The sequence below is a fragment of the Rattus rattus genome, chromosome 4 (genome assembly GCF_011064425.1).
Source record: "Rattus rattus isolate New Zealand chromosome 4, Rrattus_CSIRO_v1, whole genome shotgun sequence".
Taxonomy (NCBI): domain Eukaryota; kingdom Metazoa; phylum Chordata; class Mammalia; order Rodentia; family Muridae; genus Rattus; species Rattus rattus.
In genome coordinates, this window is record NC_046157.1 from 17,788,800 (window position 1) to 17,805,649 (window position 16,850).

At 42.7% G+C, this 16,850-nt stretch overlaps 1 protein-coding gene across 4 annotated transcripts in view; it reads left to right on the top strand.

The window, feature by feature from the left end:
• Nucleotides 1-16,850, top strand: part of Lrch3 (leucine rich repeats and calponin homology domain containing 3) — a 102,723-nt gene that overhangs the window by 72,350 nt on the left and 13,523 nt on the right. For 2 of the 4 annotated variants that reach the window (XM_032900124.1, XM_032900123.1), the window contains exons 11-19: nucleotides 397-448; nucleotides 981-1,130; nucleotides 2,824-2,874; nucleotides 4,495-4,548; nucleotides 7,938-8,009; nucleotides 9,072-9,120; nucleotides 9,929-10,036; nucleotides 11,538-11,641; nucleotides 12,855-12,992. In XM_032900124.1, the coding sequence (XP_032756015.1) occupies nucleotides 397-448; nucleotides 981-1,130; nucleotides 2,824-2,874; nucleotides 4,495-4,548; nucleotides 7,938-8,009; nucleotides 9,072-9,120; nucleotides 9,929-10,036; nucleotides 11,538-11,641; nucleotides 12,855-12,992 (778 nt within the window). The remainder of the gene's footprint in view (nucleotides 1-396; nucleotides 449-980; nucleotides 1,131-2,823; nucleotides 2,875-4,494; nucleotides 4,549-7,937; nucleotides 8,010-9,071; nucleotides 9,121-9,928; nucleotides 10,037-11,537; nucleotides 11,642-12,854; nucleotides 12,993-16,850) is intronic. The other 2 variants (XM_032900125.1, XM_032900126.1) reach the window with 2 other exon arrangements.

Here is a 16,850-nt window from a genome sequence, read left to right on the forward strand (position 1 = left end):
CAGTTTAGTAGGCACATGGGTCATGGCTATGCGTGTTGTCAAGAGATGTCGATGTTGGAGAAACGCTGTCAACCAGCTGTCCTCAGGTCAGCTAGCCATCAGTGACCTGTCACATGGCATGCGAGCTGGGAACTCAGCTAGGCCTGGGATTTAATACAGTTTCTCGGGCTTAGATTTACAAAATGCAGTTCCTCTTTCAATGTAGACTTAACAGCTTGCCCGATTGACAGAAACTTATGTTTAAAATGGAAATTTTAGGGGTTGGGGATTTAGCTCAGCGGTAGAGCGCTTGCCTAGCGAGCGCAAGGAAAAAGAAAAAAAAATGGAAATTTTACTTATTTTACTTGTCCCTCCTTACCTTGTCACTGAGTTCTTACTCTTCCTTGGGGGGGCCAGGGTTCCAGTTGAGCCATCATTGGTGTTATCAGTGCCACCAAGTCACAATCAGGTAAGATTGGTTCTTTTTTGGGGGGCTGGGGGCCAGATTTTGGGGGTTGGAGACAGTTTCTCTCTGTAGCGCTGACTGTCCTGGAACTTGCTTTGTAGACCAGCCCTCTGCCTTCCAACTGCTGGGATTAAAGGCATGCGCCACCGCCACCCAGCTTAGTTATTAGATTCTCCTTTGTTGTTTCTATTTCAATTTTGCAAAGCTAAGATGGCTTTCTTTTATAATACTTAAACTGGCATTAATTGTCGATATCTATAAATCTTAACCATTTGTCTTCTCAGTTCCTAAGGTGTGTGGACATGATAGTCCCTGCTTTTGTACATGTAAAAACAGTGTGAAGGGGAAAGGTTAAACATATATTCTAAATGTTAACACTGCAAAGTAGAAAGAACTTGAGGTAGGAGTGTTCTTTATGTTGTTGCAGGTTGTTGACATGTTGCCCCTTGTCCCCCCCTTACATGTTGTTGACGTGAGTTACTGATATGACGCCCCTTGTCGCTTTTACATGTCTAAAATGAGACCTCTCTTGCAGCTTTCACATTCAGACTTGGAGCTTCATCAGAGGGGAGAGCAGTCTGTTGAGCGCGCTCGGAGAGAGGCACAGCTTGCTGCCCTGCAGAATGAGGGGGAGAAAATTAGGACCAAGCAGATTCAGAGAGATGCTGTCCTAGACTTTGTCAAAGTAAATCCTTTACCGTCTGTCGTTGATGGGTCCTCTTGAAGTTAGGAGAAAAATGTTTATTCATTTTGCCATGACTGTCAGTTATTATTGCCTTAATTAGAAGGAGTTTAGATTGAAGATGGCAAATGCTAGGAGAAAACCATGAGAAAAAAAATCTACTGAAAACCCATCGATGCCTGTTAGAGCAGTGGGAAGAAGCAAGAGGGGAAAATGGAATAGAAAATAATCACAGTAATTAGACTGGTACAAAAACGAAGTTTAGTTGGCAGTGTTGCCAAGGGGAATCGGAAGCATCTGAGTTTGTGTGCACATGTGTCACTGTGTGCTGTCCTGTCTGTTCTGTGTCTTCCCGGACCCCTCCTCCCTATGTGTATGATACTAAACATATCTATTATTAATTGTAATATTACTACGGCAGGTGCTGTACCATTTGTAATCTAAGTAGATGGGAATTGTAATCTAAATTGATGGGTACTAAGCAATGAAAAATCATTGAAGAGAAATTTGAAAACAAAGAAAGAAAGTAACAGAAATAAATAGGTGGGCCCAAAGCAGAGTTTTAATAAGAGTCCAGTTCAGGGCTCTGAAAACAAAGGGGAACCAGCGTCAGAAGACAGATGTGAGCCTCAGCCGTGCTCCTTACCGCTTAATGTCCCATGTGCCGGATTCCCAGTTTTCTCTGCTTGTGTGCTTCGTTTCTCTTACAGAATAAGAAAAATCACTTGAGATCATGGTGTAAGAAGACACACATGTGTAGCTGGGTTGGGGAAACAGACAGTGCTCTCCTAGCAGATATGAGCCCTCCTCTCCACCCTAGCACTGCTAAACAAAATATGGAGCTGCACACCAAAATTCTAGCACTGGGGACATGGAGGCAGGGGCCAAAAGTTCAAGGTCACCCTTGACTACCTGGCAAGTTTGAGATATGTGAGACACTGTCTCAAAAAAGAAAAACCAGGCATGGTGGCACATGCCTCTGTTCCCAGCCCTTGGGAGCTTCCCACCCTCAACAAAAGAAAAAAAAAAAAAACAAATTTCCAAACACTAGTTGTGTACAAATGTTTCTTTGTCAGAATAACAGAATTAATAAATTGTTATTAAGAAATTATAGCCAGGTGGTGGCACATGTCTTTAATACCAGCACGCAGGAGGCAGAGGCAGACAGATCTTTTGAGTTTGAGGCCAACATGGTCTACAGAGTGAGTTCCAGGACAATCAGGGCTACACAGAGAAACCCTGTCTTGAAAAACCAAAGAAAAGAAAGAAAAGGGAAAAAAAAGGAAATTACAAATTTGCTTTTGAATATTGCTATTGCTAGTGAATGTAATGTGGCGGTGGTCTGAGTTGAGTTTCTATATACAGTTGAAAATACTTGAGATTTGTCTGACAGAAAGCTAATTTATTAGCCTGGATGTGATATGTAAAGCCATTTGAGTGAATAGTTCATGAGAAAGTAGTCACATGATATCTGAATGTGTACATATAGGTTTTTAATGTTTTCTGTTAATGCTTACAGAAATATGATAGTGTAGTTTATTGTGGTTCTTCATTTAGGCTAAAATGTTTTTAAGGCAGGAGCATGATCTCCTTAACTAGTAAATATAAAACTATATTGATGGAATCCATTTAATTAAATGCAATGTAAAGTCCCAGTGTGGGGATTCTAACTAGCTTCCTCTTTCTGGGGCTATAGCACAAAGTATCACAAAATCCACAGAAACAGCAGCCCCCTGGAAATGGTGAGGTAAGTCCATAGAATTACTTTTTCTTGGAATTTGTTATTTTGCAATGGAATAAAATGTTTGCCATGTGGTTATCATTTTTCAGTGATCAAACGTTTAAATAATCAAAAATTGATTTTTGTAGTGGCCATATATGTGCCCTTTATCCCATCACCTAGAAGACGAGTTCAAGGCCAGCCTAAGCTACATAGTGAATTCTGGACGAGCCTGAGCTATATAGAGAAATTCCCATCTCAAACCAACCTGCTCCCCAAAGTTGTCTTCCCCACCCCATTAAATTCTAGATATGAAGGAAAATAAGGTACAAGATAAGGAAGGAGGTTATGAGAATATATAGGTTAAGGTTGTGTATACAACCATGTAGAGATTATTCATTTCATCCCCTCCTTCATCTGCAGCCTGAATCAACCTTTGATGGTGAGTGGTTTTGGTAGCATTTCAGCCTCGGCGCTGATTTCCGTTATAACTCATGTATGTTAGTTCTAGATCAGTTGGCATAGTGTCATTACAAATATATGTTCAAAATTAATTGCTTAAACTCTTTAAATTTTATGTGCCTACTGGTCTACTAAAATGAAATCACTAAATGAATGTTATTTTACTGTAGTTGATGTTCATATTGACCAATTTCCCCTATTTTCACCTCCTATAGTTTCAATTTATGATTATTGTTTTATTTGAACACTTAATGTAAGTGGGGCAAGATGGATCATCGAGTCCTGGCTTTTTCTGCCAAGCCTGATGACCAATTTGAGTTTAATTCTTCAGACCCCACTTGGTGGAAGATGACTCCCACAGGTTGTCCTCTGTGCTGTGACACTTGCATGTGGGCGCGCACACACACACACACACACACACACACACACACACACACACACACACACACACACACACTGGATGAATGGAGGGGAGGAAGGGAGGGAGGGAGGGAGGAAGGTAGGTAGGCCGGTCGGTCGGTCGGTCGGTCGGTCGGTCGGTCGGTCTGCTGTGGCACTTTTGCAGTACATTGTTTCTGCATCCCAGGCTCTCGGTCCCTGTGTGAGTTGCTTGTGTATGAGTACTGTGTATGAGGACGTGAGACCTGAAGCGTCCCCCTGCATTCTCACTTGTCTTTCTTCATACTGATAACTGTGCACTTAATGATGAGCTTAATGCATCTAAGTCCAACATTTTCTTTGAGATGGCATTTCAGTTTGAGCCCATCCAGGACTCATGCACACTATATAAGGTGATGACCTTGAATTCCTGCCTCTCCTGCCCCCAGTGCTCTGTGCCAACAGACCAGTTAACATCTCCTTACTTGTCTAAGAAAGGCGATGAAGAGATGCCTACACCAGAATTCGTTGTTCTCAGGTTTACTTTTGTCATTGGTTTACACAATGACCACAGATTGTTTATGCTCCAGCCGCATCAGCACCTCTCAGAGTTCTCCTGGGGCCTGAGCTTTAGGTGGAAGCCAGTACTCAGAATCACTGTCGGACTGTAATGGTGCGTGTGGTCCTATGTGTCCGCATCTTAGGATGTGTGCCTTCATGTGCTGCTTTCCTGTGTGTGTCCTTGTGGGATGTGTCACTTGTGTAAACCATTTGTTTTTGACATTGCTTATTTTCTCACCTTCCCAGTGTCCCTTCCCATCCAGAAGGTCTCAGCACACTGATGATAGTGCCTTGTTAGTGGTAAGAACGCAAATGGAGTTTACATGCGCTTAGAGTAACTTGTGATGTAAATACCATAAAACATGATGGGCGTCATGACTAAATTCTCTATAAATAGCCAGAACTGCTCCCTCTGTTAACTTTGCAATCTCGCCAGGCTTCTAGAGTTTGACTCTAGTGCTGCCCAAGGGAACCCATTTGCATTGAGAACCCTACTGGCTTTATATATGGTGAGACATATGTGATAATTTGTTTTTTAATGTCTTTTCTAATTTTGAGGCCACATAGTTAATCATTAATTTGGCTCATGAGTCACTCCTGTATGTTAGTTAAATGGAGTGCCACACTCCATGACACTAATTATATATGACAACCTATTTTACCGTGTGTTTGGTTGCTGTTGTTTTCATTTTTACAGAGTGTCTCCCACCCCTTGCAAATACAAGCTGTGTCACACGTGCATGCTGGCTCGTCACACATGCATGCGTGCACTGGTTGCAGAAGTAGTGACAACGACTTCACTTACCAAAGTGACGTTCAGATACTCACAGTGGAAGTTCTCGAGTGCTCACCGTTAGCTCAGAGGAGCATCGCCTGCAGTGCTGTCTCCTGACGCTTGTGAACACAGCTGTACTACATTGCCTGTTGCCTCATCCACCCAAAGAGATGGACCATGAAGGCTTTATTTAAAGTCTTTTTAATCAGTCTTGGAAGAGAATTCAACCATTTATAAAATTGCTTTTCCCATCATGTTTTATGCTACTTTTTTTTACCTTTTTTTTTTTATACTCAAAAGTCTTGTGTGTGTGGTAACTCCTGTCTTAAGTGCTAGGCACTGCCATGGTGTGTGCTGTGAGCGTGTGAGCTTTAAAGTGAGTGAGGTTCTCACAACCAACCTGCACTGTTCCTCAGATTTCTGTGTATTCCATGGCCTTCTCTTCCATTAAGATGGACAAAGCCTTAAAAGTGGCCATGAGGACCAGCCTCTGAAGTATTAGCAGAATCTCACTGCCACAAGAAATGAATACATAGTTTATGTAGGAAATTGTGTGTTTCTGATGCCGGTTAGTTATCTTGTTCAGCTCTAACAGCAATCTTAAACATTAAGGTTAAACCTACTGGTAACGATTTAGTGTGGCTTGTCGAAGGTCACAAGCTGGTAAGGCCTGGTCTGGGTGTGAATCTAACTCCAGGCCTGCTGGGTTGCCTTTCATGCTAAAACCAAAGCTGAGATTTAATAACACACAGAGTACGTGATAAAAGTTGAAGTGTCCAGATGTTTTTGTCAAAGAAAAAGTAGAGTTTGGAGAAACAACAATAGTAAAATGCCCTTAGCATGAAATCCAAAGTTGCTTTCAGCCGTGGTCGAAACACAAAATCCTGCATTTTGGCTGTTGGTGTTCAGGCCTTGAAAATGGAACCTTTTAGGTGTTGTAATATATGCCTGTATTCCAGCACTGAGGAGGCTGAGCGTGAGCAAGAGGCTTGCCTCAAGTTCAAGGCCCTCCTGCACTACAAACCTAGTTCAAGGCAAGCTTAGACTATGTAACAAGCTCTCCAAACACCCAAAAAACACAATAACAGCAAAACTCACATTTCTTTGTTTGATAAGGAATATCCAGCCAACATTGTACAAAGACTGGGGGTAGAGTTAGAGTTAGGAGTTCAAGGTCACCCACTTTATCTCAGGGGAAGGGGCGTAGGAGAAGAAAATTATGTCTTAAGAGTCATGTTTTAAATCTTGTCTCTGATCTCAGAACTGTTCTTCAAAGGATTTTTTTTCACACTGCTCTTAAAATCTAAATTTGTAAAGTATGCCCTGAGTGAAGCCTTTGTGGGCTTTGGCTCCTTCTTCTCCATTCTTCTCTCTTGGCTCACTTTTTTTTGGGGTTTTTTTTTTTTTTTTTTTTTTTTGGCTTTCAAATAGGAAAATCCCTGTCCACAGATCCTTGTAAATGTTATCCCTGCATGACTACTGCATTCCTTGATTGATTTGTACTCATTCATCAAGGATCTGCTTAAGTATCACATCTAGCACAGGCTGCTCTGGCAGAGGACTTGGATTCGTACCCAGCACCATGTGATGCCTCAACTCTGTGTGACGCTATGCCAGGGGATTGGAAGCCTCACCCTGACCCCGCCAGCAGGCAGCAGGCACATACATTGAGACAAAGCATTCAGAATATAGAATCATTATATAGAGAGTGTAGGGGAGGCACTGTGGTCAGGAAGAGATGTCTTAATAGGTAAAATACTTGCCTTGCACGATTAAAGACCTGTCTTTGATTCTAGCACCCACTTTAAAAAGTCAGGTATGGTGGCACACACTCGTAATTCTAGTACTGGGCCTGGGCACTGCTGGATCCCTGGGCGTTGCTGGCTACCTAGCCTAGTCTACTTGACAAAGTCAGTGAGTAAAGCACTTGCTATGCGAGAGGGAGGACCTGAGTTTGAATCCCTAGAACCTATGTAATGCCGGAAACAGTAGTGCATCTGTGAGCCCCATGGTCCTACAGTGAGAGTGATGTGGACAAGCTCTCTGTCACCCGATTGTACAGCAGCTGAGGACAGAGACTCTCAGACAAGGTGGACCATGAGGACTACACCTCAGGCTGTCCTCTGACTCCATCTGTGCATCATGGTACCACTCACCCCTATATGCACACATGTTCACATACATACACACCATACACATGAAGGGTTGGGTTTGTTTGTTTTTTTTAAGATAAATGAATCAAATAAAAAAATGACCCTCTTTGAAGTTCTGGTTTGGAATTTCACTGACGCAGAGATGAAATGCTGTGTCATCCTTTACAGTGTGACGCTCAGTCCTCACGCTGACATCCAATATAACTTGGATTAACATTGAAAAATATTTTATTTTGGTTTATGCAAGCCTTGCTTGCCTAAAAATGAATTCTCTGTTTATGTTTATTTCCCTTTTCACAAAACAATAGAAGACAAATTAGTTTCAAAGCTCTTTTGCTAAGGTTATAGATGTCTTCAGTTTTATTTCCATCTGAAATAACTTTATTAAGAAATACCTCTTTTTATTAAAGATGTCTGTGTTTTGGGGAAATGTGAGCTCTGAAACATCTTTGTCTTTTCTTCCCTGTGACTTACTAGCAGCTACAGAACTAGAATGATGCCTCTACCTTCTAGATCAGTGTGGTCTGAGGTCTTAAGAGTATTCTGAATTACGCAGGTGGGAAAGCTCTGCTGTGTAAATGGTTGCTTGGTGCAGGTGTTCCCTGTCCCTTCCCTCTCAGCTCTGTTGGTATCTTAGTAAACACAGTAAACGGTTAAGTCTGTGGTGACCTTCCTTCTGCCAGCTTTACTGCTTAGCTCTGCCTGCTGACCATTTGCTAACTCAGATGCTGCCTTTTGTTTCTTCTCTGTTTGAAATTTAGTCCCTGTCGGGCTTGGATGGAGTGAGCTGTGTGGCTACCCGGCCTCATTCTTCTGCCTTCACACCTCTTAAGGTATCTCTTGTTGTATTAACGAATCAGGAAATTCTGAGAGGGGGTTGGGGTGTACAAAGGGGGTCTTAAATTTTCGATAGATTTCTATAACAGCAAGCAAGGCAGACTTGGGTCTCATGAAACACACCTAAAAGTGTGGAAGTGTTCATTAGTACCGGTCCCACCATCATTCCAACTTCACTCCTCCATGCACAGTGAATGTTGCAAGGGGAATTTTCAAGAAAATGTGCATCCCTTCCACACCTCTTTGAGTTTGGGACAGAACAGACTCCTGTGTATCTGGCACACCTGCCTTCCAGTCTAGATGGTCTGGTAGCTGGAATGCCTCCTTTTCTTGCAATAAAGAGGAGGACCAGCCATGACAGGACCCCGCCCACAGCATGGGCATCATCGTATTTCCATCCTGCACACATTCTTCCAGGACCCACGCCTGTCTCTATCAACTGTGGCAGCCTAGACTTGAATGCCGAGGACATCAGGGAAACACTTTGGTTACACAGATGTGTTCCGCAGTGTAGTGCTTGTATGAGTTCTCCATAGTGGCCTTCAGAGCTGTCAGTGAGCTGTTGGCCATGCTTGATGGAAGCTCTTCAGCATCAGGAAGTCATGTGCAGCTGAACTCCTTACAGGAGAAACAGGCTCGAACTTGCAGTGGTGCACACTGCAATGCGAGCACTTGAAAGGCAGAGGCAGGAGGATCGTTGTGAGGTTGAGGTCAGCCAGGGCTACATAGAGAAACCCTGTCTCAAAAACTGAAAGGAGGAGGAGGGAGAGGAGAAAGGTTTCTCTTCCAGTATATATTTCTCAGTGATTATTTTTGCCTTAGAATGATCCTTTTTCACAGTACCAGAGAAGCTGGTTAGATCCTTAATGAATGTATTATATAACTGAGCAAAAATCTGTCATCTTAAGAAAAAGTACAAAATCAGTCAATTCACTAAACTTTGATTTCTAGACTTAGTTTGAAACAAATTGCATGACTTTCTTACATCTCCCTCTGTTACTAAATTTTGGAACTGTCCTTTCTTGATTAGTAATGCTAATATGCCTGTTTCTCCACAGAGCAGTGACAGAGTTGATGTCACCTCAGGCTTCCCTATGACAGACACAGGTAATAGAAACAAAAGTGATGTGTGTGTTGTTTTTTTGATGGGTGAGAGAGAGAAAAACAGAGTCTTGTTATGTAGCCCAGGCTAGCCAGAACTAATGGTTCTCCTGACTCATGCTCCCTGTACCAGGCTCAGCAGTTACCCTTTACCAGGATTTGGTCCTCCCTCCCCCCTCTCTCTCTGAGAGAGAGAGAGAGAGAGAGAGAGAGAGAGAGAGAGAGAGAGAGAGAGAGAGGAAGACAGACAGACAGACAGAGACAGAGATGAAAGTCTCATGTGGCCCAGGCTGGCCTGTAACTGGAAATAAAGATAAGAATATTCTGGGCTCCCGATTCTGGATCCAGCTCTAGAGCATTGACTGCCCCACCATGCCCGGTTCCAACAGAGCTGGGGAACAACCTGGCCAAACCCAGGCCTTCACGAATGCTAGCTAAGCACTCCGTCAACTGAGCCCCAGCCCCAGCCCCTCCTTAGCAGGCAGCATTTCTGTTTTTACTAGTTGGCCATTTGATAAGAAAAAAATTAATAAGAATTAGTAAGGATATAGTTTGCAGGAGACTGAGTTCAATGTATTAACTTTCAGTGTGCATTTGCTGATATACTAAAAATAACAATTTTAAAACTAAACAGCTTTACTTTTATACATGAGCTTTTCATTAATGTGTAGAATCATCATCATTTTCCACCATCACCATGTTTAATTTGATTTTCCGTCTGAGCTGTTTATTGGACTCGTGTGACATTTGACTACATCACTTTGATTTGCTTCCCATCTCCTTTAACATCCCTTGCCTGTCCATGCTGCTGCAGCCCGGCATTCCCCTGCATACTCTTTTCCTGCTGCTACCCAGAGAAACCAGCCCCAGCGCCCTGAAAGCTTCCTTTTCCGAGCCACTGTCAGGGCAGAAGCTAGTAAAGGTAAGTAAGTGGTAGCAACTTCAAAGGTGTGGCGGAGGGGTCGGCTTTCACGGTGACATGAACTCTTACCTGCTGTTCCGCTGCATACCTAGATATCATCTTGGCAAAACACTAACTCAGCAGGTGTCTGTGACCTCACTAACACTAATCAGGAGCATCAGGGTTTTGTTTGGATTGGAACCTTCTTAGTACTATATAAAACTTTATAATGTTCCAACTGCGTGATGATGCAAACCGTACATCCCTACATTGAGGAGGCTGAAGCAGAATTGATTTTAAGGCTAGCCCAGGCTACATTTCAAGATCCTGTCTCAAAGCCAAAATCAAAAAACATTAAACAAATAAACTTATTCCTTCAGAGAACATTCTTCCCGCAGTATGACTCCTTTCCCAGATCTTTCCGTATCGATAAGTATTGCACATTTGTGTGCTTATTACCAGCGGTTGTACTCTTGAGTAATATGCATGTGTGTTAAACATAAGACAGGCACAAAACATTGACAGCAACAGTTTTTACAATGTGCTGAATTTAATGTTCACAGTAGAAAGGGGACGAACACTGGTGTATCTATACAATGGATGCCATGCAGGCAATGAAAATTGTGCAGACATCATACTGATTACCTAGGACATCCAGTACTGATGCATCTGTAATGTTGGCCAAAAGACGCCACAAACGAGGACACATACAATATTGTTTAACTTACAGAAATGTCTCCAAATGGACAAAATAAATCTCTGGTGTTTAAGGTGAGGATACCAGTACCCTTTGGGTTCAGTAGGCAGAGACTATGCAAGAGGCTTTGAGGTATGGATAAAGTTGACTTACAGCACTGAGCCATTTCATTTTGCGAGGACCATTTATTAACCTATAATTAGATCTCTATAACTTTCCATATATGTGGTATTTGTCAATAAAGTCATTTGTAAATGGATGTAACTCAGACTAAAATGTTAATATTTTTAATGTTAATGTTTTGCCATTATAATTGTATATTTGAAATTTTCAACTGGTCCTTTAGTTACTGTCCAGCCCACTACCCTTTCAATTTACACAGTAGACCTGTTTTCTTTCATATAATAATAATAGTTTTTTTTTAAAGGAAACTTTTATTATTTTACTTTTATGTGTGTGGGTGTTTTGCGTGCTTGTGTGTGACTGCCACATGCCTGAGGGTGTCAGTGTAAGGCATCAGAACCCTGGAATAGGAGTTACAGATGTTTGTGAGCCACCATGTGGGTCTTCTTTTTGGTTTTTTTGAGATAAGGTTTCCCTGTGTAGCCCTGGCCATCCTAGAACTCACCGTGTAGACCAGGCTGGCCCCCAGATCAGAGATCAGTCTGCCTCTGCCTCCTGAGTGCTGGGATTAAAGGTGCCAAACCTAGGTCTTCTGTCTACAAGATCAGCAAAAGTAGAAAGTGCCATATGGGCCAGGAGACTTGCCAGATAGATGTACTGTCCTGACTCTGGCAGTCAACCTGTCTGTCTCTTGTTTTCCAGGTCGCGCATCCCCACTTCTGTCCTCTGCACCTGCAACTGATGCTGCAGACTCCATAGCAAGACAGCGGGAAGAAGAGCTGAGATTAATAGATCAACTGCGGAAAGTGTGTGCATTATCTCTGCGCTGCGCTCGGCAGTGCCACTGCTCTAGTCTATAGCCCTTTGGTTACATGGCTACTTGGCCACCATTACCATAATGTCAGTCACGTCCACTGCATGCTGCATTCTGTGACGAGTGCAAAAGAAATTTCACTATGAGGAAGCTCCTTTAAACTTGTTATTGAGAAACTTAGATAAGTGATTGAAAGGTCCCTTTGCAGCCGTGCTCACTTTCCTTTGCTTCTGTTTCTGTAATGTGTACGTGCCCGGCATGGTGGTCCTAGAGTTAACCACTCAGTTACCTGAGATGACAGGGCCACCAGTTTAAGACCAGACTGTGCTACAGAGCGAGCCCCTTTCTTAAAAGAGAGAATGTATGCGCCTGTGCACATGCTCAAGCCATATGCACATGTTGGCTATTTTATTTTGGAATCGAACAAGAATCCAATTGGGGTTTCTGGTTTTGTTTGTTAAGACAACTTATCCCTATGTAACTCAGGCTGGTCTTGAACTCTCAGTCTTTTCTCCCTGGGCCTCTCTAGCCTGGAGTCTACAAGGCACCAAACCAGGACTCAGTGGTTTCCTAAATCATAAAATATAGTAATTTCTTTTGTGCTTTTGACCATCGTGATCTGGCTGTGATGCATACACTCTGACTCTTAAGTTACTGACTTAAGTTAGAAGAAAAATGGAGACTATAGTATCTTACGTTTTTTTCTTCCCTGGAGTTTGTTTATGTTTTATGTTTTTTGGGTTTTTTTTTGTTTTCGTTTTTGCTTTTTTTTTTTTTTTTTTGAGACAAGGTCTTTGTAGCCCTGTCCAGCCTGGAACTCACTGTGTACCCCAGACTGGCCTCAGACTTGCTGTAATTCTTCTGCTGTCCCAGTAACCTAAATGTTGAGATTACAGGCATATGTAATCAATCCTTCTGCAGCCTAAAGTCTGGGATTAGAGGCATATGTCATCATGTTCAGCTTCTTTTCTGGATTTCTTTTTTTTTTTTTTTTTTTTTTGGTTTTTTTTTTTCTGAGCTGGGGACCGAACCCAGGGCCTTGCACTTCCTAGGCAAGCACTCTACCACTGAGCTAAATCCCCAACCCCCTTTTCTGGATTTCTAACTACCTTTATATCCTATATGATAACCACTCTTCAGTAAGTCCTTTATATCCTATATGATAACCACTCTTCAGTAAGTCCATGCCTTTCCTGTCCTCACAGCACATTGAATACCGGTTGAAAGTCTCTTTGCCCTGTGATCTTGGAGCAGCACTAACTGACGGCGTTGTACTTTGCCACTTGGCCAATCATGTTCGTCCTCGATCTGTCCCAAGCATTCATGTCCCATCTCCAGCCGTGGTAAGTCGTAGTCCCAGGCAACATGAGCTATTCATCAGACGCTTCTCAGCTCAGTGGAGTCATTGTGCTGGAAGCTACCAAAGCAGATAACGAGGGCCAGTCCTGCCTTCCTCTTGTCACATTGACTAAGAAGAAGCAGACACGTGAACAGTAATGTACAGCATGTATTGAGTATTGTAAGACGTGTGTAAGAAGTGTGCTGTGTGTAAGTGTGAGAAAATACCAGAAGGAGGCCAGTTAACTACCTAAAGTATTCAAAGAAGCTTTTAGGGAAGAAATTGCACTAATTTAGTTATAAAGTATGGGCAGACATTGACCTGATAGCAACTTAAATCAGGGAATGTTGAGCTGTTGAGAAGAGATCACACTCAGGCTGAGTGAGGCTACAGGTGACTGTGGTAAATCCCAGGCTGTGTTTAGAGGCCTTAGAACAGATCAGGCAGTCAGAGGTCTGCTAGAGCAAACACTGGGCAGCTTCTGAAAATGCTGGATGTTTGTCCAGTGGGCACAGCAGTACAGTGCACACTGCTAGAACTTCACTGGGGGCTGGCAAGATGGCTCAGCCAGTAAAGAAGCGTGCCACCAAGATTACTCGTGCAGAAAGGGCTCTTTGTACTTTTCTGTCCATTTATGGTTAACTTGCTGACCTGACCCCCGGCTCCAGCCTGGAGTCTACAGACTGGCTGCTCTGTTGGCAGAATCCTGCCAGATGCCTTTGAGTTCTTTATTGTTGTTGCCTTTGTGGAATCAGGAAACGTATCACTAAGAGGCCTTCTCCTTGAAAGTCCAGTCACTTATGAACCAGACATTTTAAATATCAGGTTTTATCCCAATATCATGGTTTTTTGAAGAAAGTTTAGATTCACCTTTACAAAACAGTGAAATAGTGGCTGGAGAAGGGGGCTCAATAGGTTAAGCGTCTGCTCTTGACAAAGATCTGGGCTGAGTTCCTAGTACCTACGTGGTAGCCCACAGCCATGCGTACCTCCAGTTCCTGGGCACCGTATGCCCCTTCTGACTTCATAGATACCAGGCACACAATGCTACAAAAACAAGCAAAGCAAGCACATAAAATAAATAAAAAATCTAAAAAGTAAGAAAAACCCAAAATAGTAGTATAATACTAGTAAGGGTTGGAAAACAAGGGCCATAGGGAAGAAATCATCATTGTTTAAAGTAGGAAGTCAGGCGATCCCGCCAGGAATGTCAGCAAGTTTTTCCATGGTTGAACTACCTAGTTTTTCTTCTTAGGCTACGCTAAGGTGGGTATTCGGCCTTACTAACGTGGGGTAGATACACTACCTCTTAGAGTGTGGTCAGGGCCTCTGGACATTGTTGTCCTGATTTTTATTCTTTAATTATGTGTATGTGTGCATCTGAATATGGATCTGTACATATGCGTTCTGTCCTGACTGAGTCTAGAAGAGGGAGGTACCAGATCCCCTGGAGCTGGACTTAGAGGTAGTTGTGAGCTATGTGAGTGCCGGGAACTGAACTGTGGTTCTCTGCGAGAGCAGCATCCACTCTCATCCTCTGAACCATCTCTGCAGCCCTTAATGCTGTCTCAAAGAGTGTGCTTTACTGTGCATGATTATAAGGCTCTAGGGATATTTTTAAAAGGCTTCCTTGTATTTTAAGAAAAAGGTTTCTCCTTAAGCTTATTGTGGCCCTCTCAGTAGGTAGGCTTTCAGAGCAGTCGGAATCTGCAGACCTGAACCTCTGAGGGCCAAATAGGACACATCTGGGAACAGCTCCTTAACCCAGGAACTAGCTGTAGCATGGTTTGTGGATCCATTGCACTGATGCTGTGAAGCCTGAACCTGTCTGTCTGCCTCTGTTCACTCCCCTCCCTAGCACTGTACTCAGTGGTACCTCTTGTAGCATGTATGTGTTTGTTTTTCAATGTTTCCTGACACCCACTTTGATTTTACATGTTTTCTTGTAAATAAGCCTGCCTTCCTTCCTATGTACATGTATATGAGTGTGTGAGACTAATACATGTTCTACTAGTTAACTACTTTGGCACTTTTAATCATTTCTTCTACCTTGTTTTGTGGTAAAAGGGGAAAAATTAAAAAAAAAAAAAACAGTTGGAACCAAAAAAAAAAAGAAAAAAGAAAAAAGAAAAAGGTTTCTAAATGTGTGTGTGTGTGTGTGTGTGTTTGTGTGTGTGTGTGTGTGTGTGTGTGTGTGTGTGTGTGTGCACGCACGTGCACGTGCACATGTGCCTGAATGATTTTATGTGAATCACAGGAGCCCATGGAAGCCCAAAGAGAGCATTGGATTCCCTGGAACTGAAGTTAGAGGTGGCTATGAGCCATCTTATGGGTGCTATAAACCAAACCCATCATTCCAGCCCCATACTTCTATATAAAAATTTTAATGAAAGCAAATTTTAAAAATAAAGTTTTTGAGCCAAGTGTGGTGTGATCACACTGTGAACCCCAGGATTGTGTCATTTACTGAAAAACTGTTTCTTGTTGTGGTGTAGCTCAGCCTTAGCACACATCTTTAATCCTAAACAGTGAAAGTAAAACTAGTTTGTAGAAGGAAGCATCCATGTTTGAGAGATATCTAATTGAGTGGCAGATAAGGTAACAAATCAGAGGAAGATTTGTCAAAATTGGATATGCCCCAACTCTCAGAGAGAGTGGAAACGGAAGCTACCTGACAAAGACCAGTACAGAGAGAAAGAAGAAAAGGAGACAGTTTATGGAACAGTTGTAGAGAGAGAAGTTGTAGAGAAGGACCAAACTAGACACAGGTGAAGATGCGAGAAGGAGCCAGAGATTAGAACAGATTACCCAAGTTACTTTGAAGCCAAGCAGAGCATTTCAGGAGCTGCGTAGATAAGCCAGAAGAGCTGAGTTGACCCAGCCAGCCTGAGCTCAGAAAGAACTAGGAAGGGTGAGCTTATTCAGCAGCAAGTCTCGGAGGCTGAAAACATTCTAGGCCTACATTAGTTTGTATGGAGACTAGAAGCTTCCAGGACTAGGCCTAGGTTAGCAGAGCAGGACAATAAAGGTTGTTTTTACAGTATACACCTTTAATTCTAGCACTTGGGAGTCAGAGGGAGGTAAATCTCTGTGAGTTCAAGACTAACCTGGTCAGCTTGGGCCAGCCAAGGCTACATAGTAAGACCTTGTCTCAAAAACAAGCAAACATAGACACAGCAAACAACTGTAAAGGTGTGGGCTAGTGAGGAGGTGCGACAGGTAGAGCTTGCCACACAGGCCAATCCCTGGAGCCCACCCAAAAGGGGAAGGGATGCGCCAACTTCAGAGGGTGCAGCAGCACATATACCCCACACGTCATGTGTACACATAGTAATTATAAATAAAACATATAGAAAAAGCTGTAGGCTGGGCATGCTAGGTCATGCCTGTAATCCAAGCACTTAGGAGTTTAAAGCAGGAAGAGGAGGAGCTCAAGGGCATCCTGGGCGCGCTCTCTCTCTCTCTCTCTCTCTCTCTCTCTCTCTCTCTCTCTCTCTCTCTCTCTCTCTCTCTCTCTGTGTGTGTGTGTGTGTGTGTGTGCGCGCGCGCGCACGCGCCTGTGTCAAGTTTGAAGTCAGACTGTGCTCCCCTACCTTAAAAATAATAAAGTTTTCACTACCTGAAAAAAGTTTGAATCACTTTAAATATTCAGAACTAATTATTTATCTCTTGTTCTTTTCCAATTTAGTGTATATTATAAATTTTAATTTATATCATAAATTTATTTCTCTATATTATTGAAATAAAAGAGACTAGACTTTTCTGCCAAAAATCATAATGTCATGCCATTTGAAGTTCTGGGAAAACTTGGAGGTAGTGGGTCCCTGTAAGGTTTGCTACTTAGGATAACACTGGGCCCCAC